The sequence below is a fragment of the Salvia hispanica genome, chromosome 3 (assembly GCF_029641045.1).
Source record: "Salvia hispanica isolate PSC_SH4W2 chromosome 3, Shi_PSC_v1, whole genome shotgun sequence".
Classification (NCBI taxonomy): domain Eukaryota; kingdom Viridiplantae; phylum Streptophyta; class Magnoliopsida; order Lamiales; family Lamiaceae; genus Salvia; species Salvia hispanica.
In genome coordinates, this window is record NC_142694.1 from 64,631,352 (window position 1) to 64,657,393 (window position 26,042).

Sequence of the window (26,042 nt, forward strand, 5' to 3'; positions counted from 1 at the left end):
GTAAATGAGATGTACTAGTGAGTGTACATAATCTCATAGTACAAATCTCACTGTTCATTCACAAATTTTGATGAGATCTCTTTCTAAGGTTTCTCTCTTAGTTATAGGACAGACTGAAACTCACTTAGTCTCGGTTACGGTTCCTTGTTTGGACCTTTTTGTGATTGGTTAACTGGTATGTTAAATGAACCGGTCATCTAGCCAGCCCTCTAATTTGTAATCAATATGAACTAATTTAATTACAATTTTAAGGTTATTAAATAAACACTTCTATTTGGTCGATTAAATAAACCCAACAAAACATAGAAAATAGCGCGAGAAATAACATGAACTACAGATAAGAGTCACGATAAATACCGTTATTCTAGTGAAATATAGCTACCATAAACACCCTAAACATACACGAGAAGTTGCAGAGACGACACATCTGCTGCATAGAGTGCTAGAACACATCTTGGCAAAACTCCAACACTATTTCTTTTTCCTCCCCGTGCTTGCCTTGGCCTTTTTGTTAGCAGTATTCTTCTCGGATGTCTCCTGTCATTGAGATTAATAGGACGATCAATGCAAGAGACAACAACAACGCAGAAGCTCGCAAAATATAATATCAGAGCTAGCTACTTCTAAGCACTCACTATCTCGGAGTAAAACGAATTCTGACAGAAAAGATGAGGTATTACTTCCTTTGTCCCACTATAAGTGAGACGTATTCCTTTTTGGGTCATCCCACTATAAGTGAGACATTCTTTTTATGGCTAAAAAGCAACACTCTATCTCTCTATTACTTTATCCTCTCTCCTACTTTTTTTCTCTTCTTTTTTCACACTCCTACTTTATTCTCTCTTGATTTAACCACTAAACTTTACTACCTAAAAACCTTTGCCCAAAAGAAATGTGCCATATGCAATGCGGCGGAGGAAGTACTATATATGATCAAATATGTATAGCACCTGTGAATTTTGTTAGCATTTCATACATACTGATAAAACTTAGCAACACTTCTTTTACTACTATGCGACTTAACTAAAGCTGAAACATGGCCCTCTCGACATCATGAGACGTGCACAAACTTCTGCATAACATCATGGACAGCCTCAGGCCAAGACCAACAAATGCTGCAAATCAGCCTTAGGGTATGAGAGGAAGTGATGCTACAGTAGCATTCACCTTAGGAATGACATCGGTCCATTCAACCAATTAAGCTTATAACGGAAAATTCAAGAAAGAACTCTATTTGGTAATATTGCATTGGGATTGACGGTTTCTATCAGATAGATAGATTGGAGGATCAAGATTTCCTACATATGCCAAACCCAGGACACAATTGGACAAAATAGATCAAGAAATTTGGTAATGCATTTGAAGTCCACAGTAACTTGTTTTTCAAAATCTGAAGATTTCTCATAATTAATTTGTTTGCTCTTAAACTCTTCAACCCAAACTTATTTACATAGTTAACACGCAGTACTTGTGCTCTTATTTGCACTAGCAGATATCATGAGCATTGCAAGTAATATAGACATCTAATCAAAATAATCAACACATTAATGCTCATTTTATGCACAATGGAGTATAATAAAAGTGATCAGATGATTTGACCACAGCAAACATTCTAATATTCTCAAAGCAAACTTATTGTGAAACCTGTGTGGAATTAACTTTATTTTTTTGGTAATTCAATCACTTGTTTTCTAGCATATTATATAATCAATGTTGCATAATCTATGTAATATGTTACTTAAACATGTGTAAGTATCCAAAGAAGCATGGTTAAAAATTTATTCTAGCAGTTTTCAGAAAAAGAAACTAAACTTAATCATCAAGAAACAATCCATTTATCCAGCTGTCAAAGAACTCATAATTGAACTATTCAGTTAACTAGACAAAATTGTTTGATTCTTATTAGAAAGAAAAATACCTTTCGCTTAGCAGGTACTGATGTATTTGCAACTGGTTTAAAGAATGATTCCAACCTGCTCGCGGCAAAAGAGTAAGAACATGATCTATAACAAGGGTAAAATATTCACTAGTTCCCTTATTCATTCAATCAATTCATACCGGCCCTGGGAAGATTTATTCTTGGCTGTCTTGATTTTTTCAATTGCCTAGAAAACATGGATTCAAGAACATATTACAAATGTGCTAAGATTTGTCTTTCTTCTGGCAATTTTTTTGGGGTCGTTTAGTCATAATTGATAGAAAGGAGTGGGGATGTACCTTGGTTACTCTGTCACTGTTGAACCCATTTTCATTTACCAAAAAGCTTATCAATCCCTGAAGTAGAAATAGATACAATTGTCATATATCAAAATGCAAAAAAATTTAAGACCATTGCCAAAGCCAAATTACCTCTTCATCTGGAGAAGACCACTTAAGCTCATCATCATTAGTTAAAACTGATGGTTCTTTAAAGAGTCTTCGAGCTTCTTGATATGGCCATTCCTCTGGTATCTGGTACCTACAAGAATATAGTTGTATATAATCATTGAGTAAAACGAGAGAGTCTAAGGTACTACAAAGCTTATCAGAAAAGAATATATTATTTGCACAAACTACTATAAATACACAATGTAGCTTTCCTCATTATGGTGTTTTTCCACCCATTGACAAGTCAAGTTTAATATTGGCAAAGTATGCCCTTTGACTATCTTTCAAAGAGAACAATAAACATCATAATGCAATGAATTTCCGAAATCAACAATAAAGAGGTCAGCAATATCAGATCTTTACATGTAACTGTGTGGACTGTGTGTGTGTGAGAGGGGGAGAGAGAGAGAGAGATTAATACTTTAAGAAACAACATTGCTTTTGTTCAGTAGGTAATAATTAGCATATGCATACATCTAATTCTATAGATCACAACCAGCCAAGGAAGCAAGAAACTAAGACATGACATATATAGATGAGAAATAAGACGTATATATCACACATGGAAGGGTTTTCACTCTAAAACATTCATGTCCAACTCCTTTCCTAAGATCCACTGGAGTGTTTAGTTTTATATTTTACTCATCAAATAAGAGGTTAAACTTTATGTTCAATGCAAACTGCACGCTGTTACTCATGCTGAAGCTACCTATGAGAAAAAAAAATATATCCTCTTTGATACAGAACATCACATATCTTTTATCTATTATAGTTGAAAATTGTAAATTTTAGCAGTTGATAGAAAATCTGAAGCACCTTTCTTTATTGATATTCTCCAGAATGTTCTCAATTGAGCCATGTTGGCGAATCAGCTTCAAAGCAGTCATTCCTCCAATACCTGAAAAGTAGATCACATCTTTGATGAATTTATAGTAAAATCAGAGGTGTAAGTATTTATTTCAAAATTTAACTGGTGGTATGGGTTATGATGCCTGAACTGGAAGAAATATATATGCTGCAATGCGTTGGAATGGATACCCACTAAAGTGTTATCCAAGTTTATACTCCCTACGTCCCAAGCTACTCTCACTTTTCTCCTTTTAGGTCGTCCCATGCTACTCTCACTTTTCTCCTTTTAGGTCGTCCCAAGCTACTTGCACTATTACTATGTTAAGTAAAAATTAGGGTATTTAATTAAGATATATACTAAGAGTTAATTAAGTGTTCCCTTATTACACTTAAAATGCTAATTTAATTACACTAATTACTCATTCCTAAATTTTTGTGTCCAAAAGAAAAGTGCGAGTAGCATGGGATGGAGCGAGTGTTAAATTTCAGGACAGGCAAGTCATTTTCTTAATCTAGTAAAGACAAACAGAACAGAGCATTGAAGCAATGAGAGCGTTCTTTATGCAAAATAAAAAAGCTACAGATCCATTATCACAAAAGAGTGTTTTAAATTTGAAAAGAATAGATGTTACTGCTGAATAGGGAATAGTTCAGAGCAGGAACAGAAAATACAATAAGCAAGGAAGCAGAAAAATATTCTTCCAGAATGAAAGCTCATATTATTACACTGACTTCTATGGATTTCAGTGGTGCACTAACTCCATGTCAATGCACCTGCTTTGAGACTCAACTGAGTCTGATACCAGCATTAGAGCTTAATCATTGGGTTACATGGGACTTCCATCGAAGTGCCTTTCCAACTGAAAATGCCACCAAGCTGTACTTTTAACAATAACTGATTAAACCAATTCTTTTCTTAGGGTTGCACTTCAAACTGCCGCTGTGCCAGTGTGCCCTCCCACTACTTTACTACACACCACACAAAAGAGAAAGGGAGGAAAAATTCCTTGACACCACTTGGACAGATAATGCAAAATTACCTCTAATGCTATCACAGTAATCACAACCACAGAGAATGCAAAAGTCTATAAATTGGTCCATTGTAAGATTAAGTTCCTCCAGAACCTGTAAAAATCAGCGAATCAGGCACAAGTAGTTTAAAAAATGACTATGAACTCCTTAGTACCTTAGAGACTTCAAATTCCATCACTGGGATCTTTTTTGAACTAGGATCCATTAAATGGCGCAAAAACTTTGGAGCACCAAAAGTAAGGGAATCCATGTCCTCAGAGGCTACAGCATAAACCTAACAACCAAATGATCATTACACAGACATGCTGAGAACAAGGTAAATCATATCCCATTACTTAAGTGAATTGTCTTCTTAGTAGAGTTCACCATGACACTTCAAGAGCACATATGTAGGCACAGTAATCTTCTATACTAAAAGGAAGCTAGAAGCTATTCATGATGAGCTAAATTAATACTCCATCGGTCCCTTTAAAAATGAAACATTTTCCTTTTTGGATTGTCCCATTAAAATGAAATGTTTCCTAAAATGGAAACAACTCTACCTCTACTTTTTCATCACTCTTACTTACTCTCTATTCATTAACTCACAAAACAACTCTATAAAATCCCGTGCCGATTCCAAAATGTTTCCCAAATGTTTCATATTTAATGGGACGGAGGGAGTATACATATTAGTTCCACCATGGATGGCAGTGCTTCTTATCAGATGACCATACAATTAACATGCGTACCTTATCTGATTTACAAAGTGCAGCACATTGAGCCTCTGCTTCAGAAGGAGCCTAACAAGTTACAATAAATACTATCACGATGACTGGATTGTGGTCTGCGTCCCAAGACAAATACAAGAGAGTACATGAAGGAATATGTGGAAAGCAAGGAGTTTATTAAAGAACTTATTTCTTTGAATCACCTCAATCACCGGTACTCCCATGAGTCTAAGAAGCTTCTTGCAATCTTCATTGTGCTTTTTTGTGACCTAGGAGATTCAAAGTTATTGACCTAAGTTTTTCTGAATGAGCTCTAGTCTATTCTATATATACAACTAAGATGAAGTCATGTACGTAAAATCTGTGTGATTAAGCATGCTAAGATTAATAGTACAGAATAGTTCAAAGACCAAAAGAATATGTGCTCACCTTTACAGTTCTTTTACTGAATTTTTCAATATCCTCCTTGTTCCCAGTCTGCAATGAAAAAAGCAATATACTATGAGAGTTATCAGTACACAAGACTGTTACCAGACTTAAAGGGAGCAATTGAGCTCTAGATGGGTGGTAGATGTAAAGTGAATCTGTTTCATTTAATCAACCTCCTGCGCATTATTTAGCTCCTCAGTAGCATCAGCTCGTTTTGAGTATCTGCATTAAGAAATTCAGTAGTAATCCAGTAACCTACCTCCAAAATGAATAATTTAAAATAGTTAACTAAAAAGAGCATCTATTGGGCATCAAATACCGTTTTGCAAGTTCTTGTTTCTTCAGGTCTGGTGGTTGTCCATCAAACACATAGCTATCGTGAAAAGGAAAAATACCTTAGAAAAAGTTAAAGTTAAATAGCAATGTGATACAAGAAACACAAATAGGAGGGACGGAAACAAGTTACACTGGTTTAATTCCAGCCTCCAGAAGTCTGATTGTCCTAGAGAACATCCCTTGCAGGTGACTGAAAAACATAATACAAGAGGGGTGGGATATACACAAAGTCACAAACAATAATGATGAGTAGAGAATGGGAGAGCTCTGTATAAATTTAACAATTTAAATAAATGAAGATACATCTCCTCCAACGCATGCTCTTGCAACTAACAGCCATATAGTGTGCATATTCACCTCTATAGTATTAGCAATATTACAAATATGCCGATACTTTTCTTTTACGGAAGATATCATGGATATAGAGATAGCTACGTGGATATGGGTCATGGGTGATGATTTTATCAATTCATTTAAACTTAACATGGATATTACACATGTTAATACATAAAATTATTTAAACTATACATAGAAATGATATGTTTATGATGATGAATAGATAATAGATAGCATAAACATTGTCTTTTAAATGACGGAAAAAAAAAAGCACCGTCTGATACTAGAGTAAGATTCATAGTATTCTTAGCACCAAAGATGCTTTATGACGTTCAAACACATAAAATGGATACAATACAACTAACAAATATACTAGGTACTTTTTACATTTGCAAATACTAATATATTTGACCTTTTTCATTTTACCAGTAAGCCAATGCTATGATTTGAAATTACAAACATTTTCTGACATTTCCATGATATTTGAATCAACATTCATCCAATTTGAACCAAAATTATGTATTGATTGAACACATTTTTAACGCCATACTTGCAGAAACATTGAAAGATAAATATTGTCCAAAGAAAGTGAAGCTTTACTGCATAGATGAGAAGAGCTGTTCCAAATTCGTAAATTCCAACTTATGAAAAACTGCCCAACATGAGAAATTTCAGAGAGATCCAATACCTGGTCACATCACCAGCTTCATTAGTGAGCATTTCAGTGCCGCTTCTTCCAACGACAATCTGCCATTTTCGTTATAAAAAAAATTGTTAAGCATTAAGTTTTTCTCGATGCACAGGGCTCTGAGATTCCTTTAATTGTGACAATGTAGCCACCAATCATGTATCCACCCACACTATCAAATGATAAGTTCATCCCTCAAGCGCAAAAACTCAAACACACCCCATTTTCTTCAATTGAAGGAAGCAATTTTGTTCATTAGCCATTAAACACAGAAAAGAGGAATTTACGTACAAGGAATTGGTATATGCTCATGCTGGCATCAATTGCAATTTTTCGGCCGAAATAGCTCTCAAATTTCTGCTCTTTCATCGACTTGGGCGCATTGTCGGCCAAAAGCTTCGTTAAACCCTACAAATTTCGCGGAATACAATAGCTGAGATTGTATATACAATTATGCGGAGTTGATAGTGAACGAAAGAAACTGGTACCTTAATTCCCATTTTGATTAGCAGAAAACTGAAGAAATGACAAGAAATTTGTGTCAGCAGTTAGAAGGAAATGGACAATGGAGATGGAGTGTAGGGTTTTGTTCTTCCCGCCTCTTGGGAGTGCCGAGTGCCTAATATTTTGTGGAAGTGTGTACTCCAATCCATTTTCCAAATAAAAACACACTATACATCTATACCCAAGCTAAAGGACACTCTTAATCTATGTGTCTATACAATATATATATATATATATATATATATATATAGGGGTGCATTACCCTCCTTATCACCCTCTGGCCCCTAGTATAAAACATAGGACTAATATAAGCCCTTGAATCTATTAATCTAATGGCTTTGATTAAAAGCATCGGCGTACATTATTATACCAGTTTCGTACATTAAAGGGCAATTTGGGTATATTACTGTTACATCATTTATATGGATTAGTACATTAGCTTAATCTGTACATTAATGTGTTAATAATGTACATTAATGTGCTTTAATGTATATGCCCCTTCTACGTAATGTAGATTATAATTTTTTTACTATGTGATGAAAGTTATATCCATTCCCCAAGGGTTTAGTAATCCATGAGGCTAAGGTGTAGTACCGACTCAGAAACACAATGTTCACTAGGGTAATCTCGTGGATACTATACCCTAGCCCTATGGATGAGTTAACCCTAGGGGATTGGATCTAACTTCCACCGGTTAGTGAACGTTATGTTAATATGATGGTACTACACCCTAGCCCCATGGACTACTAAACCCTTGGTGAATGATGTTAACTTTGGGCCCGATGTATAATACTCCTACAATGCTACATTATCATGGGTGTATTGTACATTATCATAGATATATCATACATTATCACGGGTATTTCGTACATCACTCTCCGACGGGGTATGGATTTGTGAATTTGTGGATGCTATATAGTATAGCTTCCATACCCCGGTACATTATCATGGGTATATCGTGTATTATCATGGTTAAATCTTGCATTATCACTGGTATTTCGTACATCATTCGCCGACGGGGTATAGATTTGTGAATTTGTGGATGCTATATAGTATAGCTTCCATCCGCGAATTCATACCCTGGTACATTATCATGGGTATATCGTACATTATCATGGTTATATCGTGCATTATCACTGGTATTTCGTACATCACTCTCCGACGGGGTATGGATTTGTGAATTTGTAGATTCTATATAGTATAGCTTCCATCAGCGAATTCATACCCTGTACATTATCATGGGTATATTGTACATTATCATGGGTATATTGTACATTATCATGGGTATATCGTACATTATCACTGGTATTTCGTACATCACTTTCCGTCGGGATATGAATTTATGAATTTGTGGATGCTATATAGTATAGCTTCCATCCGCTAATTCATACCCTGGTACATTATCATTGGTATATTGTACATTATCATGGGTATATCATGCATTATCACTGGTATTTCGTACATCACTTTCCGTCGAGGTATGCATTTGTGAATTTCGTAGATGCTATATAGTAGGGATGTCAATCGGGTCGGCCCATCGGGTTTCGGGTCAATCCTATTTAGGTTGCGGGTCAATCGGGTGCGGGCTTGCCGGGTTGTGATTTCTTTCGGGTTGTAAAAGTTTGGGCCTAACCCTAAAAGCTCGGGTTTCGGGCTAGCCCGACGGGTTAATCGGGTTGCTACCGATAAGGTTAAGGCTCGAACAATCCAATAAATCATGATGAAAATTAGTTATATTTATAAAATATAAAATATTTTATTATGATAAATTTGATATATATGCTTAAACTCAATCATAAAATACTATTATTTGTGATATTTCGTGAAATTTTAAAACATGTTAAAAATTTAAATATTTTTTTAGTGAGATTAATTTATTTATCAGTTATTATATTAATAAAAATTCAATATATAATTTATATATTTACCATAAAATTGAAAGTTATCTTTTTTTTAGTTTTCTACGTCATAAAATTAATCAACGACGTGTCGAATTAGGAGTAAAAAATTGAAAAATATACATTTTTCCGGGTTATCGGGCCAGCCCATCGGGTTTTCGGGTCTGGCCCTAACGGGTTGTGGGTTAATCGGGTGCGGGCTTATCGGGTTTTATTTTTATCGGACTAGAAATTTACGACCCTAACCCTATAAATTTAGCGGGCTATTCGGGCCAGCCCACGGGTTGCGGGCTACATTGACATCCCTACTATATAGTATATCTTCCATCTGCGAATTCATACCCTGGTACATTATCATGGGTATGTTGTACATTAAAACTTGAGACCTGTACATTAAAATACGATTTTCATACATTAACATCATGTACTAATAGAACATAATGTACAAATATAACTACATCATGTACCGAAATCATGTATAATTGTGCTTTACCATTTTTACCCTTTTCGATTATTTTATTAATTTTTAAATTCCACGTGGCTTCCATATCAACCATCAGATCACACCTAATCTATGGATGAGATTAGTTTTCCTTTTCAATAGATTTTTACACATTAATTTGAATACACCCCTATATATATATAGTATAAAAGTGGAGTTTTAGGGGTACTTAGGAAAATAAGGAGAATTTTGAGGGTATTTAGGGAATAGTCCTTTTGTTTGTAAATTTAAAACTCAAAATTTGTGACCAAATTTCAAAGAACAGTATTTTGTTTGTTAATTTAAAATTTAACATAAATTTGAATTCCATAATTGTACCGATGATACGTTCGGATTTTGCATTGTTTTAAGGCCATTATTTGGTCCGTATTTGGATGTCAAAGTCACTCTACATGTCCATTAATTGCATATTTTATACATTTTGGTATTTTGACGTGTTTTGTGATAAATGTGCATATTTGAGCCGAAAAAGGGAGTCAAAACGCAAAGTCTGGAAATCTGGAGTTAAGACGGCGATTGGCGACCGCCGCAAGGTGTGCCACACAGCAGTGTCACCATTCCATATCCTCAACGATTGAAGAGCAAGAAGCTTGACGCACAGTTTGCCAAATTCTTGGAAGCAATGAGCAAAGTCCACATCAACATTCCACTGAGTATAAGTGAGAGATTGTTAGGTTTGGTACACTAAAAAGCATGTTTCGAGCAAGTTTCGCTCGAATAGAATCTTGCTTGTATACGTAAACGGTAAAACTCTATAATCCACTTTTAACCCGATTCAGTATTATTTGAGCAGTTTCGCACGAATAGAATCAGTATATTATTACATTGTGTTTGCTTGTGCATTTATAAGATGTTTTATAAATATTTAAATGTATAAGTAAACAAAGCCTAAGTCTTTTGCTTAGTAGATCAGTTGTGGACGACGTCCACTTAAAGGTAACACGGTCAGTTCTATGCAATGCTTTGCAAAAGAAAAAGAAGATTTTCACAACCTAGATAGGCTTTGGCTACCTATCGTGAAAGGTTGCAATGTCAGTCCGCATATTTCTAAGCCTTACTGAAATAAGATGACATTGGTGTGGTGTAGCACTGAACGGATCTAACAGCAAGACGTATCTTTATGCTATCTATTGAAAGACTAGGTCTTGATAAAATACTATTTCTTAATCTACATATGTTAGCATTGAGCATACGGTATTGATTATGCACTACTTTGACTTATCAAATGGTGCGGGTTTTTCGCAACCCAATAATCCTGATATATTGGGCAGTGGTGATTAATATCTAGCGGTGCTAGGATTGCTATTATGTTGAAACGTGCGCGAGGTGAGTCTCGTTTGATAATGTCCTCAAGAGGAGCTCGGACAAAGTTTTATTATTCAGAAAACTGGCCAGTTGGAGTTTTATCGCTCTATGAATAATAATTAAGTATTTAATTCTTGCTAAGTCCACTCTTGGAATTAATAAGATATTGATTAATTAAGTCCATAGCAGACATTAATTAATTAATGGACATTTATATCTTAAGCGCGGGAAATAAATAATAAACATAACGGAAGCCCGGATTACTTGTAATTTCGGATTTGGATTGGGACAGTTCAATATTACTTCTGTAGTGGCTGCTCATAATATTCCAATATAAGCTTGTATTAAATTGTGGGTTCAATTTAATTAGTAAAAAGCTAATTAGGGGAGCCCATATCCAAAACCTTTCATAGATCTTTGTCTGGACCTAAAAGGAACTTAATATAAATAGGAGAATAAAACAGACAGAATTATTCATTAGTTCATTATTGAAAATTACGCCAACTCTCTTTTTGAGTGGGACGAATTTTTCTTTAATTTTTTCCTCCGTGAAAATTTCAGCTCCTCCTCCGCGAGGAATTTTCTGTCTTTTTTATTTGAGTCCTGGTATTTTAATAAGATCAACCCACCATGATATCGAGATACAGTTCGGGAACCAGAGAGAAGATCCGTGGTCTAGTATTGAAGATCATCACGTGGAGAAGGCGCGAGCAATCGACGATTCTTTAGAGAATCAAAATCGGTAACCCTAAACCGTAGAAATCATGTTTTAGGATTTATATTCTTTAAGCATGAATTATTTGTGTTCTAGCATGCAATTATCTGTTTAACATGTGAATTGATTAATCGCATAATCGGTCAAATAGATCTGTATCTGATTTATTTGTTTTGTACAAGTCTTCCGCTGTGCAAGGGGCACCAAACCCTAGTATTACCCACTAAACACAAAGATCCAGAGAGTTTTACTTTATCTTGTGTTTTAGGGAATGATGTGAAAGGTAGAGCGTTATGTGATCTCGGATCCAGTATTAATTTGATGCCTTTGTCTTTTTACAGGAAACATGATGTTGATAACATCCGCCCCACCTCAATTACCTTGCGAATGGCGGATCAGAGCACAACGACACCAATGGGAGTAGTGGAAGATGTCTTGGTAAGAGTAGGAGAATTTATTTTCCCAGCTGATTTTTTCGTGTTGGACATGCAGGAAGACAAGAAGGTGCCACTGATTCTTGGAAAGCCATTTTTAGCTACCGGGGGAGCCATGATAGATGTGCAAAAGGGGGAGTTAACATTGAAACTGCATGATGAGAGCATCACCTTCAACATGATTTCTACGGTTTAGGGTTACCGATTTTGATTCTCCAAAGAATCGTCGATTGCTCGCGCCTTCTCCACGTGATGATCTTCAATCCTAGACCACGAATCTTCTTCTCATTCGCAGACGGGCGGTGCAAGCAGCGGTGGCGGCGGCGGTGAAGAAGATGTGATGGATTCTATGATAGTATGGCCCTTACATGTGGCCCGGCCTGCTCCATCTGTATACTCAGCCAACTGCTTCATTTGGGCTTGAACCCAACTCATGGATACCATAGCTACGTGGCAGTTATTTTGTGGAAGCTTGAGTGTAACAGCCCGGCATTTCTAGGGTATAATAAATCGGCGACTGTTAACTAGGCGAACTTAAGGCAACAAGAAATGTAGACTAGGGTTTCATTTAAAGAGATTTGACCAAGTGTTTAATGAAGTATCAAGGCAATAAGTCAACGGCTTTAAATACGAAAAACAAGATTTAATAGCTAACACAGGCTAAGCTCAAAAAATCAAAGGTTTATTGTAGCTCCAACAAAACGCAATAATTCACCATATTCTAATTCGTAGAGATAAGTTCAAACCAACCAAAGATAATAAGTTTCAAAATATTCAGCGGAAGCATTCCAAGAGAAAGCGAAGCCATGTATGAGGACACGACTACACTCAAAATCCCAACCATCCGTATTATTCGATTCAACTGTCTCAACACCACCGACCGCCCATCGCCACTCAACCTGCACATAGGGAAAACACATGCAGGGCTGAGTATTTTAAACATACTCAGTGGACTCATGCCAAAACATTTTATAGTTATGCCACCCTTACCATAGTGAACTCGAGGTTTAGCATTTAATTTAAAAGATAGCATCGAGTATCACAAAATATTTCATGGACTGGCCAGTCAAACAATACATCCCATTTTCTCATCAATCAACAATTCATATGGTGCGACCAAATGTGGCCACACTTTCGCCCACGAGACCGGCCGACTAGCAAGGACGGCTCCTGATCTCCCGTGTACACTAGCCTGATAGGGTTTGCGGCCCTACTCAGACCCGAATTCGTTTATATAGCCCTATAGCCTAATGGAGCGCACTCGCAAACTAGACATCAGGCACACACAATCCACCCTTATTGCTCCACTATCATAATTTGCAACATAAAAGAGAGTTAAGAATAAAGCCCACCTCGATTTCCTTCGATTTCAAGTACGTACTTCTTCTTGTTATCACACCGAGAACGCGAGCTATCACCTTTAGTTCATATATTTCAAATAAGTCCCAATCATGGATCAAAATCATGCATGTTCTCACGTTTTCCTTTTTCCCATCGATTATTTTCAATATTCCCATTCAAAATCAAAGTACGATTATCATATCGTTTTTATTCACACAACAACTCCAGATTTATCATCGAATCGTGACACGCATGAGTGTTTTCCACACACAACACACGCACACACACACACCTCACATGTGCACGCCTACCGAGGCATGCACACACACACACGGTCACAACACATACACATGCATCCAAATTCATCGATTAATTTCCCCCTTCACTCGATCTAAATGCATGTGGACTCAAGAACACCGATTGATCGGTAGAAGAAGAGGAGATCAAAACAAAAATACATTTTCAATAGAACAATCGGTAGAAAACAAGTAGGATCTTGATTCTTCAACGAATTCTCGAATTTCAGCTTCAATTCTTCTCCAAAAGATGAAGAATTAATGGAGAAAGTAGAAGAAAAATTTGAGAGAGAGAGTGGGGAGAGGGGGATCGAAAATTTGGGAGTGGGGGAGGCGTGATTTGTGATCTAGGGTTTAGGTCTTCTCTCTTATTTATAGAGTGCAAGATATAATATCTTTAATTAAATAAATTAAAGATTTGGAAAGATTTAGGAAGAGAAGTGGCGTTAATTTGGTTGAGAAAATAGGGGATTTCGAATTTCTAGGCTATTTAATTAGCCTATTATTTAATTTGAATATTTCACGGAGTAGAATAAAATATCATGGAGCAAGAAAAATAATAATAATCTCCCCAATAATAGTGAAAAGTGGCGTGTAGTTTGACTCTTTTAAAAGGGATTTAATTAAAATCCTATTTAAATTAGGATATGGTAAGATCTCCTTAGATTTGATATGCTAGAATATTTGAATTTATTTATGGAAGAGAATAAACAAGGGATCAAATAATATAATAAAAACAATCCCTTCTCCCATAATAAGAGATTTTCGAAAATCTCTTTAAAGAAATCATAGGGGCCGAAAATTCATGGTACAATTTAGGGATATTCGGACTTTGGATTTAATTCGGATAATTATCCCAAGCAACAATTAAATCCAAGAAAAATTGGATTTCTTCCTCAATAAATAGGAGGGGTCGAAAATTCCACATACTTAAATAATACTCCTATTAAATTCTCACTCATCCCTTAGGAAAATAATTCACCACAATTATTATTTCTCCCCACATTAAAATATCCACATATTCGAATTTCACCTCCACTTCACATTTTCCAACGACTTTGACCATTCCACGGCCACGTCATATTTTCCACAATATTGACTATTCAATAGCCACGTCACATATTCAACAAGTTTGACTATTCAACTCAAACTCAACTCACTATCGCAATTAGGTCACAAAGAATATTGCAATTAATTCACTCATCATTTAATCCACATATCATAGCATTAAAAGCATTTAATGCAAAAAATTTCACGTCACAAAATTAGGGTTCGAAAAAGCGGGGCGTTACATTGAGGTTGTGTCATTTATATACTCCCAGACCTCGGTTGCCTCTACACTTTGATTTCTGCCTCTCTTCTTTCTCTCTACGTTGAGCGATGTTCTAGGATTTCCTTTTTTTCTTCATCCTCTGTGTTCTCTTTGTGCTATGAGCTTGAGAGTGTCTTCTTCTTCTTCTTCCTCAGTTCTGCGTGTGTTGTTACACTGAGTCAGTGAGGGAATAGAGCGTGGAGAAACCCCTGGTTTCTGGTCTGGTGCGATTGACCGAGTGTGTGGTGGTTTCTTGGAGTTCTGAAGAAGTGGAAAGTGGAGTTTGGCCGTGGCTTTGATCCTAGGTTGGTTTGGCAGTAGATTAACTGCTGGATCTAGGGTCTGGTGGGTACGGTGGAGCAGTTCTGTCAACTGCTGCAGTTTTCTCCCGTTTGTGGCAAATCAATTGGTGAATAATGGATTGAGGGTCGGATAAATAGGCCTGTGCAGTTGTATGTGGTGCAACTTGAGCCTATTCTGATTGTTCGATTGATTTCCTTGTTCTTGTTCTAATCTAGTTCTCTATATCTTTTATCTTGCATCCAAACACATTTAATCTGTGTATTAAGTGTTTCAGGGATATACTTCCAAGATCTGGAGCTGCTTGGAGATTGAGTGGTTAGATCACTTGTAATCTTGTAACTCTTTGGCTTTATCTGAGTCTGTACAGACCTTACAGATTCCGATGACGACGCCGAGTAGGCGGGCGGTGGAGTCATTTTTTTGTTGTTTTTAAAAAATTTTCGTTGTATAATTTTACCCTATCTATAATACGACAAAACTTTGGTTTCAATTTGTTCTAGTAATTTTTAAAGAATGCATTTTTTTTAAAGTATGCATTTTTTAATTATTATAGGCATATAATTTTTATTCTAGTAATATTAAAATATAACAAAAAAGTATGAAAATAATTTTAATTGTTGAAATATAACAAAAAATGGTGGCCATTGTAGTGACCAAGTATTTATGGGCAGGGCCAAGTTTGTTGGGCATGCCCAAGAAATGGTGGCTTGAGCATGCCCAAGAGGGCCATCATTGTGGATACGCTAAAGTGGGACACCCAAAAATGGTAAATCGGGAGTAAAATTTTATGGCATAAATTGGGCTGTGAGCACCTTAAGTAGTGTGAAGGTATTTCGCAATTATTTGCAAACTGCTTCTTTAATTTTTTGGTAGCTCGATGCAGACCTGTTTAATGGAATACTTATTTCAGTGTTGCATTTCGTCGTAATAACAGTGGATGAAAACTGAAATCAAATTTGCTTCACACGTATGACTTCAATTTAAAGGGTACTCAGACATAAATTATAATTTAATTGTTGAATAGGAAAAGAACTAAAGCAACCTATGACTTCAATTTAAAAGGGAGCTCAGACATAAATCAAAATTTAATTGTTGAAAAGGAAAAGAACTAAAGCAACATGTTATCAAACCTAAGCTAGCAATATCCAACCATTTTAGCATTCCAAATTAGTAGTTTCTTAATGTGTCACATTTAAAAGTCCCAATCGAGGGCCGTAACTTGGTGTTTGGCCGCACCAACCTCCATATCTTTATCACTAATAACTTTGGTGTCGTCTTCTTCGGTGTTCTTGTTTTCAAGAAAATTTAGCAACTCATTAAGGGATAAATCGACATCATCAAATTTCATGAGCTCTTCGGCAACTTCAGCGGGAGTGGTGTTCTTCATCTTGATTAGATTTTCGATCTCGGAGAGACGGGGGTGGTGGCCGTGGATGCCGAGATAAGTGGAGGCCAAGAGGCGGAGCCCATCGGGCGTGAGATAGGACATCTGTATGTGCATGTCCATGCGCCCCGGCCGGAGCAATGCCGGATCCAGCTTGCCTTTGTTGTTTGTAGTGAATACGATGATTCGCTCGTCCCCGCAGCTCGACCACAGCCCGTCGATGAAGTTCAACAGCCCTGAGAGTGTGAACTAAAACAAAATCTTCATGTTAGTAACATTTTTATTGTACCCATGTTAACATGTACAAAAAAAAGGCTTTGAAATCAATCTTCAATGCATTTTCTATCATTAAATGTTTATATTGAAACTGGGTTCATTGAAAAATATCCAAAAAAAATTAAAATTCTTTCAATACTACTACTTTTTAAAACTATATTTTCAACTCAAACACACAACAAAATGAAATTGAAGCAAGAAACAAATACATAATGTAAAAAATCAACCTGATGATCACGCGGGCGTTGGAAATGGGCATTACCAACTTCAACAGCGGCGGCGAAGCCGTTCCTGTCGGGAAGTTGGACGGTGCAATCAATATCCTCAATGACAAGAATGGACCTATTGGCGGTGGTGAGAAGCAGTTTCCTCAAATCGGAATCACGCCTCACATTAGTAAGCTCCAAATCGTAGATATCGAACTTGAGATAATTCGCCATAGCCGCAATCAAGCTGGATTTCCCCGTCCCCGGCGGGCCATACAGCAAGTAGCCTCTCTTCCACGCCCTCCCAACTCGCCGGTAAAAGTCCTTCCTCCCCACGAACCGGTCCAAATCCTCCTTGATCCTCGTCTTCAAATCCGCCTCCATTGCCAGCGTCTCAAACGTTGAGGGGTGCTCCAAATTGATGGAGTCCCAGACGAAGGAGTTGAAGGAAGCAGCGCCGGATATGGTGTGAATCTTTACGACCTTTTTCTCCTCCCGAATGATTTTGGCTCGGTCGAGGATGGACGGGATGTATGAGTCGAGGACGGTGTCTTTGAACTTTTTATTGAAGGTGAGTTCGAAGTAACGCTTCTCGGATTCGAGGACGAGGTGGTTGGAGTCTTCGTCGAGGACCTTGTTGGGTTTCTTGTTTTCCTCGTTGACGAAGCGCCAGTGGAGGGGGACGCCGAGGTGGGAGTCGTCGACGATGGTCTGGGAGTTGGCGAAGCGGAGGGAGAGGGAGGGGTCCTTGTGGCGCTTGGTGACCTTGAGGCGGTGGAAGTCGGGGCGGAGGTGGGAGCAGAGGTAGGTCTCGGCGGCGTAGAAGATCTCGTTGGAGGAGAGGCCGTCGCGCTCCTCGATGACCACGGTGGCGTGGGAGGGGCGGCGGGAGAAGAGGCGGTGGAGGAGGGAGAGGAGGAATTGCTGGGCGGGGCGGGGGAGGAGCTGGTTGATTGTTGTGTGGAGGAGCATGATGACGGCGGAGACGGAGGCGTACATCGAGAAGATGGACGAAGCCGGGGGCATGTTCATCGGCATAGCCATTGCTTGCACAATACTATTATCACAAATTCACAATACACACACAAAGGTGAAGAGAGGAACCTACTTATATAGGAGTAGTATATTTAGGGTTATATGAGAATGAGAAATACTCCTTTGTTCCATAAATAAGAATATTGTTCCCATTTAAAAGTTGTCTACTTTTACTTTTGGTAATTCTTTTTTTTATTAATGAGTTAGAGATCTTTATTTTTTATTAACAATATTTCAATTGCGTATTTTTATGTTAAACTTGTATCATTCTAAAATCTTTTCTTTTTACAAAAGTTCTTACCAAATTTAAAAATATAAATTGTTTAGACTCTTATTTTAATTCACTTTGATTTAACTAAATTTGGCAGCTATACAGTGGAATGAATAGTAATGGGCTTCCCGCCTATGCTATTCATATATACGGCACCCAAAAACTCTACCTTCCTCAATAGAGAAAAATCAAAATTCAAATTGAGCCCTAAAACTAAAACCCTCTTTGATGGCGGTTGGGGAATGCCAGGATTGCGGGTCGGGTCCCATCCTCGTCCACAACGTCCCTCACCACGGCGTTTTTGCGGACCTCTGCACCGCCTGCTTGCTCCGCCACAAGCGCGGCACCTTCTGCCCCGTCTGCTTCGACATCCACGACGACACCGCCGCCCGCATCATGTGCCTCCGATGCCCCGCCCTCGTCCACCTCACCTGCCTCCCTTCCTCCCACTCTAACCGCTACCTCTGCCCCCACTGCTCCGATCCCTCTTTTTCCTTCATCCATTCAACCAAAGTATCTCTCTGCGCCGCCAAAATTGCCGCCGCTGCGATGCACAGGGCGGCAGCCCTTGCTAGAGCCGATGCGGAGCAGAAAGTGATGGGAGCTCTGCTGGCCAGACGAAACGCCAAGGAAGCAATTGAGAGAGTAGCCTCCTTAATGTCCAATCAGAACCATTCCGATGTGGATGACGGGTGATCTCAATCCAATTAGTAATCAATTTCAGAGATTAGTATAATTTACATTATAGATCTGTTAATTCTATTTCTCGCTATGTTATTGCATTCATTATGTTTTCTTCATGTTATGTTTTATACTTTTAGGAATAGATTGACCAGTTTTGCTGATTGCTAACAAGATACTCCACATTCTCTAACAAATTTTACCAATTGTGGACTTAGATGCTGATTCTCTAGGAATTGGGTTAGTTGACATTCAGTTTTGGAATAACACTCTTGCAGATCTATGACTAGTAAATACATCTCAGAACCACCTATTATATTAATGCAAACTTCAACAAATTTTTGGTCCAGTTATGTAACTATGTAGATATGCATGTTATGTAGCTGAAACATTACTGTTGAAATATGGAACAAGGAATTTTGGCCTTGTGTCGCTTCAAATAACCAATAATTTGCTTTTACATTTATCTTTTCCTTCCCCTTTCTGGCTGAATGTATGGATAAATCTTAAATACATATGTTATGATAGAAACCTTGGAGCGGTTAGACTTTTTTTCTAATGGGTTGGACCAGCTCTTTGTCGATTGGGGTCAGGCATTTTCAGTTTTCAGGTTGCAACATGGCTCTGATGCCATGAATCCATGAAAGATTCCCATCTTATAACCAATTGATTTTAGAATGAAACCCTATGGTTTTTTATCATGTTTTTTACTCTGGTACAAATATCGTGATGCAGTATTTTATTATGGTTGTTTTGTGAGGTAATAATATGAAACATTTGCTTTTCGGCATAATATTTTGTGCAGTGTTGTTTTGTGAGGTAATGAGGAGAGAATAAAGTAAGAGAGAGGAAACACAGATAGAGTATTTGGATATGTAGGAACATCACTATGCTTGGGCACAGTAAGGTATTCAAGGGTAAAAAGACTGAGATAGGGACATGTTTATAAGCAGTGAATTTCAGGTAGGAATAAACATTATACACACACTTAATAATCTAAAACGCTCAAGTGGTAGTTACGTAATGGCAGAAAAAAGTAGGATGGTTATTGCTTGCTGCTTGTAGCATGGGCAAAATACAGATTCTAAGGATTGCATGTATGAAGCCAGGATACTACTACTAAAGATTTAATAATTATCAAGTAGATATGGGTTCATACTTGTATTTCTGCAAACAATGGATTGGAAGCTGTCAGATACTATTCACTTTGCTGTTATTGAGCTTCAAAACCGAGAAAGATAAGCCTTGTTGGGGGGTACTAAATACAGCCATGAACACAGAAAAAGAATACAAATATAAGAAGCTGGTGGGCAACATCTAACTGAACCTTGGGCAACTTTACTAAATTTCATTGGATATAACTATACATTTCTGTCATTTCTATGTGACAGCAGTGCATGAAAAATTAGATCAACGAATTTACAGCAATGGCCCCAGATTGAGTTCGCAGTACATGTATAATACAAATGTGTTAACAATTTTAAACAAGCAAATGACAATGCGATCCCCTCTGAGCATTAATCCTCATATGTCTACAATATTAGGTTTATTTGTACAAAGTAAACACGAATAGACATGTTAAAATAAAGTTGAATTATAATGAATTGGAAAATAAGGTATTGGATTATTTCCATTACAAAGGCGCTAACAAATTACCTTATTTTGGATTTTTGGCAAATTATAGTACTACATATTTTTGGGTTTACACTATTACATACCCAAATCCCAATTTGAGATTTGAAGAATGTAAAAAGTGATTTGATGTTTTAGAATAAAATGAGTTTGAATATTATGTAAATTGTTGAAGATGCTCTAAGATAACTCGTGGTAATGAATAATTTTAGGCAAAATTATGAAAGTAACTATGCTTAGTTATGTTTCGTTAAGTTATTTTCTTAGGCAAATCAAGCGTACATTCTACAACAGTAATGCTAATCACCTATTTTGTCTTCAACACCCAGATTCAACATAAGCAACAAAAGTGGATTGAGCATATTTAAAAATTTCAGTGTGATTGCATTGGAGTGATCTAAGTGAAGGAGAAGACAGCTATATATGGCCGGATCATCAACTCGTCCGATTGGCAACAAGAAGTAGTATATGCCAATAATTGACGTTGCATACAAGGTTGTTAATTTCATCACCTATATATATATATATTTATATATCATACACCTTTAATTACCCATCATAGTATTCCTTGTCACATTAGTTAATTTGAAGCATGGTGAGTGTGTTAACTAATTATACCTCAAGTTGATAAGTTTAATGATCTAATCATATAGTATATGATCTACACAGGGAGAAGACGACGCAGAGAAGGGTGCGACAATGCCATCGGAGATGAAAGGGAAAGGAGGTGTCCGAGCTGCATCTTTCATTTATGGTTTGGCTGCATTGGAAAATATGGGTTTCGTAGCGAACATGATGAGCTTGGTCCTCTACTTCATGTTCAAGCTATATTTCGATCTCCCCACAGCTGCTAACACTTTCACTAACTTGATGGGAACTACATTTCTACTATCTGTAGTTGGTGGCTTCATCTCCGACACTTTTATTAACAGGTTCCACACCTCCATCATTTTTGGGGCACTTGAACTCATGGTAACTAATCTACCTATATAAATAATCTTCATTATTCAAGATCTTATATACTCCCTCTGTTCCCATTTTCCTAAAATGGAAACAACTCTATTTCTACTTTTTCATGTCTCTTACTTTACACTCTCTTCATTAACCCATAAAACAACACTTCATAAAATCTCATGTAGAGAATACTCAATAGTTCCATAATAATTTTCAATTAAATAATTCATTGATTCAGGCTCTAGTAATGCTGACCATTGAAGCTCACTCCGAACATTTGCTACCTTCATTTTGTGGAATCGGAGAGTCGAGTTGTATAGGGGGAGGCAAGGCCGTCTACTTCTACACGACAATGTTCTTGCTGGCGCTGGGCGCGGGTGGACTGCGGGGGTCTTTCCCGGCCCTCGGGGCTGACCAGTTCAATGAGAACGACCCCGAGGAAGCCAAGTCGCTGGCAAGCTATTTCAATTGGCTGCTGCTGAGTATAGTTGGTGGTGCATCAATCGGAGTCACAGTTATCGTTTGGGTTTCTACAAACCACCCTTTGAAAGACAACTGGTGGAAGGGGTTCCTCATAGTCACCATTGCCACCTTCTTAGCTTTTGTGGTACTTATACTTGGGAAACCCTTCTATCGCCTCAAAATCCCTAAACACAGCCCACTTGTTAGAATCGCACAGGTATGCATATTCACACAAGTTTGTCATCTTGTTTACGTCAGATCTTAAAATCTACCGGTCCAAATCATAGCTTAGAGTTTGTACAGTATGTAGTTACATTTGATTACATCTCTATTTAACAATCCATGCTTCATTCTTCCTTTTCTCAGGTAATAATAGTAGCGGTAAAAAATCGTGGGCTGCCTCATCCTGAGAACCCTAATGAGCTCTACGAGCTGAGCAAGAAAGATTTAGACTCCACAATTGCAATAATTCCTCATACCCAACAGTTCAGGTAATGATCGTATTATTTATCGTTTGGTAGCTATGTTAGAGCAAAGTAAACACACTTATTTGAACTTCACTGTATGCTAACAACTAGTTAAAGTTAATCTTGAATCTTCGAGTGGTTACATTTTGTTAGGATAATGAGAATTATCTTGCCTATACCTGTTATTTTATATGCGTAATAAATTATCATGTTGGTCAAGTAAGCGTATACAAGCAATTATTACTGTATCATATGATCTAGTCGAAACATGACTGATCTACCAACGGTATAAATATATAGGTGGCTAGACAAAGCAGCAATCCTAGGGGAGAAAACAGAGGCAACAGAATGGGAAATCTGCACAGTGACACAGGTAGAAGAAGTGAAGGTGCTAACAAGGATGTTACCAATCATAGGAAGCACCATCATCATGAACACATGCCTCGCCCAGCTGCAGACCTTCTCCGTCCAGCAAGGCAACAGAATGGACACTAAGCTGGGGTCATTCAAGGTCCCACCGGCCTCAATCCCGATCATCCCCCTCCTCTTCATGGTCATCCTCATCCCCATATACGACGCGCTGTTTGTCCCCTTGGCACGCCGCCTCACAGGGCACCCAACGGGAATCACCCAGCTCCAGCGCGTGGGGGTGGGGCTCGTCCTGTCAGCGGTGTCCATGTCAGCAGCCGCCCTGGTGGAGGTGAAGAGGAGGCGGCAGTCGCTGGAGAACCCCTTGGCGCCTGTGAGCCTCTTCTGGCTGTCGTTCCAGTACGGTATATTTGGGATAGCGGACATGTTCACGCTGGTCGGGCTCATGGAGTTCTTCTACAAGGAGGCGCCCGCCGGGATGAAGTCGCTGTCCACCTCCTTCACGTGGATATCGCTCTCGTTGGGCTACTTCTTGAGCAGTGTGTTGGTGGAGGTGGTGACGGCGGTCACCAAAAGGGTGACGCCGAGTAAAAAGGCGTGGGTGTATGGCCTGGATTTGGATAGGAATAAGTTGGATCTGTTTTATTGGCTTCTTGCTATTTTGAGTGTCATCAACTTCTTCCACTATCTCTTTTGGGCAATGTGGTACAAGTACAAGACCAACGCCGATGACAACGGCGGTGTTGTTGTCGTTGAGGCTGCCGGAGAGCCTGATAAACTTGATTGACTGTGTTATATTTTTTTTTTCTTTACTTTTGTTTTTATTTGGTTTTATGTTCATGAGTTGTCAACGGATTATTACATTGGAAGGTCATTTGAAATAATAACTACATTTTCTGCAAATTTCAATTTATAGTTTTAACTTTTATTAATTTTTTGTATGACCTAAATATATGGGGAGGCTATTTCATTATAACAAGGTCACTCAATCCTTTAAAAGGTATCATACAAGGAAATCAACACTATACTTATATAATGAACATCGGACTACACATGAGATAGACAAGACAAGAGACAAGAGATCCATCATTGAATTGGGCCGAAGTAATAATACCGGACTTCCACTCGTTGCAACAAAAAAGGCAATTCTGTCGCCTTGGCGGGCCCCACACTCTGGCCCGATATCATGTGAGTGGGTTAAATCAGGGTATATAGTAGCCCGTTAAGGGGAAGGCCTTAACCCACTGGCTGCCAGAAGCCCGTCTTGCCATCTCTCAAGACCTCACACTTGTGTCTGAGATATGGAAGCAACTGCACGACAGCAGTGGGATTTGAACTCAAACTCATTGCAGCAAGATCTGCCCTTCCGTTGCCAACTGCGCTACGCCCCTGTGGGCAAAAATAATCAGTTGGGAAGCTACTCATATCGGACTTCCACTCGTAAGATAAACAAAATAAGAGATAGAGATAAATAGATCCATCTTTTACTAGGATTTGTTTTGATACTATATAGAAATGGGTCACTCATCTCCTAAAATAATATTAAATTTAATGTCGTATGTGCCAATGACCCATCTACTCCCTCTGTTCCCTATTATATGTCATGTCCGTGAATAATTGTCCCATTTCATGTTTACTACATTTGGTAGTGGATTCCACATTCCACTAATTCATTTTACTCACATTTTATTATAGTACTAATACTAATATATAAAAGTAGGATCAATATTTTAATACTCCCTCCGTCCCACTTTAGGAGTCCCGATTACTTTTGCATATCCGTTTTGTAAAAATCCCAATAAATAGTTAAAGGGAATAAATAGTAAATTAAGAGAGAGAATAATGTAGAGAAGAGTCTTGTAATGATGGTGGGGGATATCGTACTCTCATCCGTCGCACGAAGACAATTCATCCGATCGAATATGGGCATGCCCCTACCACTAACTAGGTAAGTCATGCATGTAAAAGAACTACGTGAGCTTTGATTCCCCAATGCAATTGAGCATTGGGGATACGTAGGCACCTCAATTTAAATTTAAGTTGAATTTAAGGTTTTTTTTTTCCCTTTATTTTTCCTTTTTTTTTATTTGTTTCAACTTTAAAAATATGCAAATATAATTAAATAACTTTATTTGTATATACTCTAGTCGGTGAAGGAGACTTCTCTATAAGACTAATTCTAGGAAATTTATAACAATTCTACCATAATTGTTGATTGTTAGACTAAACTCAACATTTAAGGTTGAATTGCTAAAGGTGTCCTCAACTTAGTTATGTAGAAACATCTCATTCGCCGACTAAAAGTATATACTTATAAATTTGTTGTTCAAAACTTCAAGTCATTTTTGTAGGTCTAGTTGAAATTTACAAGTATATTTAAATTTATTGTTTAAGACTTCAAGACTTCAAGTTTTTTGTAAATTGTAATCGTTATAATTGTAACTCGTAGTCTCGTTGAAATTTATATCTCAATAAAATTGCAACTTTCATCCTTATTGTTTGAATTTTATTTATGCGCCTTTTGTAGATAAATAAAAACTAAAAAGACAAAAAAATTGAACTGTAGAACCAGCCCGGAACCGCCGGTTTGGCCCAAAAACCGGTGGTTTTTGAACCGGAACGGCCAACACCTTGTCGGGCCGGTTCAGGTTCAAGGTTTTGCTGAACCGTGAACCGTCGATTTTGAACCGGAACCGACGGTTTTGAACCGTGTGCAGGTTTAAGTCTATCCATTGATCTGACATTAAGAAAGGCAAACTAGTTGTGCAATTGAGACACTATTGAGTTACTTTGTTTTTCCAATGGTACATCCGAAAGATTGTATCTCACGATTGAATGTGTTATTATATTGGATTCATGAGACTGAATCTCACAACTTATTCTTATATGAATAACACATGATAATAAATTATAGTATCCCATCTTATTAAACTAATCTAACAACATAA

General features: G+C 37.7%; 4 protein-coding genes across 4 annotated transcripts; 2 read left to right on the forward strand and 2 right to left on the reverse strand.

Annotated features, from left to right (window-relative positions):
* Positions 1 to 287: 287 nt before the first annotated feature.
* LOC125216760 (flap endonuclease 1) lies at positions 288 to 7,405 on the reverse strand. The gene is made up of 17 exons (XM_048118525.2): positions 7,236 to 7,405; positions 7,039 to 7,155; positions 6,748 to 6,806; positions 5,854 to 5,913; positions 5,707 to 5,760; positions 5,561 to 5,609; positions 5,388 to 5,435; positions 5,162 to 5,227; positions 4,980 to 5,030; positions 4,403 to 4,522; positions 4,257 to 4,341; positions 3,184 to 3,265; positions 2,350 to 2,458; positions 2,218 to 2,274; positions 2,059 to 2,105; positions 1,919 to 1,973; positions 288 to 537 (listed from the first exon to the last, which is right to left on the reverse strand). The coding sequence occupies exons 1-17, from the start codon at positions 7,245 to 7,247 to the stop codon at positions 472 to 474; spliced, it is 1,137 nt and encodes a 378-aa protein (XP_047974482.1). The 5' UTR covers positions 7,248 to 7,405; the 3' UTR covers positions 288 to 471.
* A 9,031-nt stretch (positions 7,406 to 16,436) lies between these two features.
* Positions 16,437 to 18,676, reverse strand: LOC125210052 (AAA-ATPase At5g17760-like). Its single transcript, XM_048109625.2, has 2 exons — positions 17,245 to 18,676; positions 16,437 to 16,990 (listed from the first exon to the last, which is right to left on the reverse strand). The coding sequence occupies exons 1-2, from the start codon at positions 18,265 to 18,267 to the stop codon at positions 16,550 to 16,552; spliced, it is 1,464 nt and encodes a 487-aa protein (XP_047965582.1). The 5' UTR covers positions 18,268 to 18,676; the 3' UTR covers positions 16,437 to 16,549.
* An 81-nt stretch (positions 18,677 to 18,757) lies between these two features.
* LOC125214429 (uncharacterized) lies at positions 18,758 to 19,329 on the forward strand. The gene has a single exon (XM_048115454.2). The coding sequence runs from the start codon at positions 18,758 to 18,760 to the stop codon at positions 19,223 to 19,225; it is 468 nt and encodes a 155-aa protein (XP_047971411.1). The 3' UTR covers positions 19,226 to 19,329.
* Positions 19,330 to 21,197: 1,868 nt separating this feature from the next.
* On the forward strand, positions 21,198 to 23,997 carry LOC125214427 (protein NRT1/ PTR FAMILY 4.5-like). Its single transcript, XM_048115453.2, has 5 exons — positions 21,198 to 21,337; positions 21,512 to 21,814; positions 22,035 to 22,475; positions 22,625 to 22,749; positions 23,026 to 23,997. Exons 1-5 carry the CDS (start codon positions 21,311 to 21,313, stop codon positions 23,879 to 23,881), a joined length of 1,752 nt encoding a protein of 583 aa, XP_047971410.1. The 5' UTR covers positions 21,198 to 21,310; the 3' UTR covers positions 23,882 to 23,997.
* Positions 23,998 to 26,042: the final 2,045 nt, after the last annotated feature.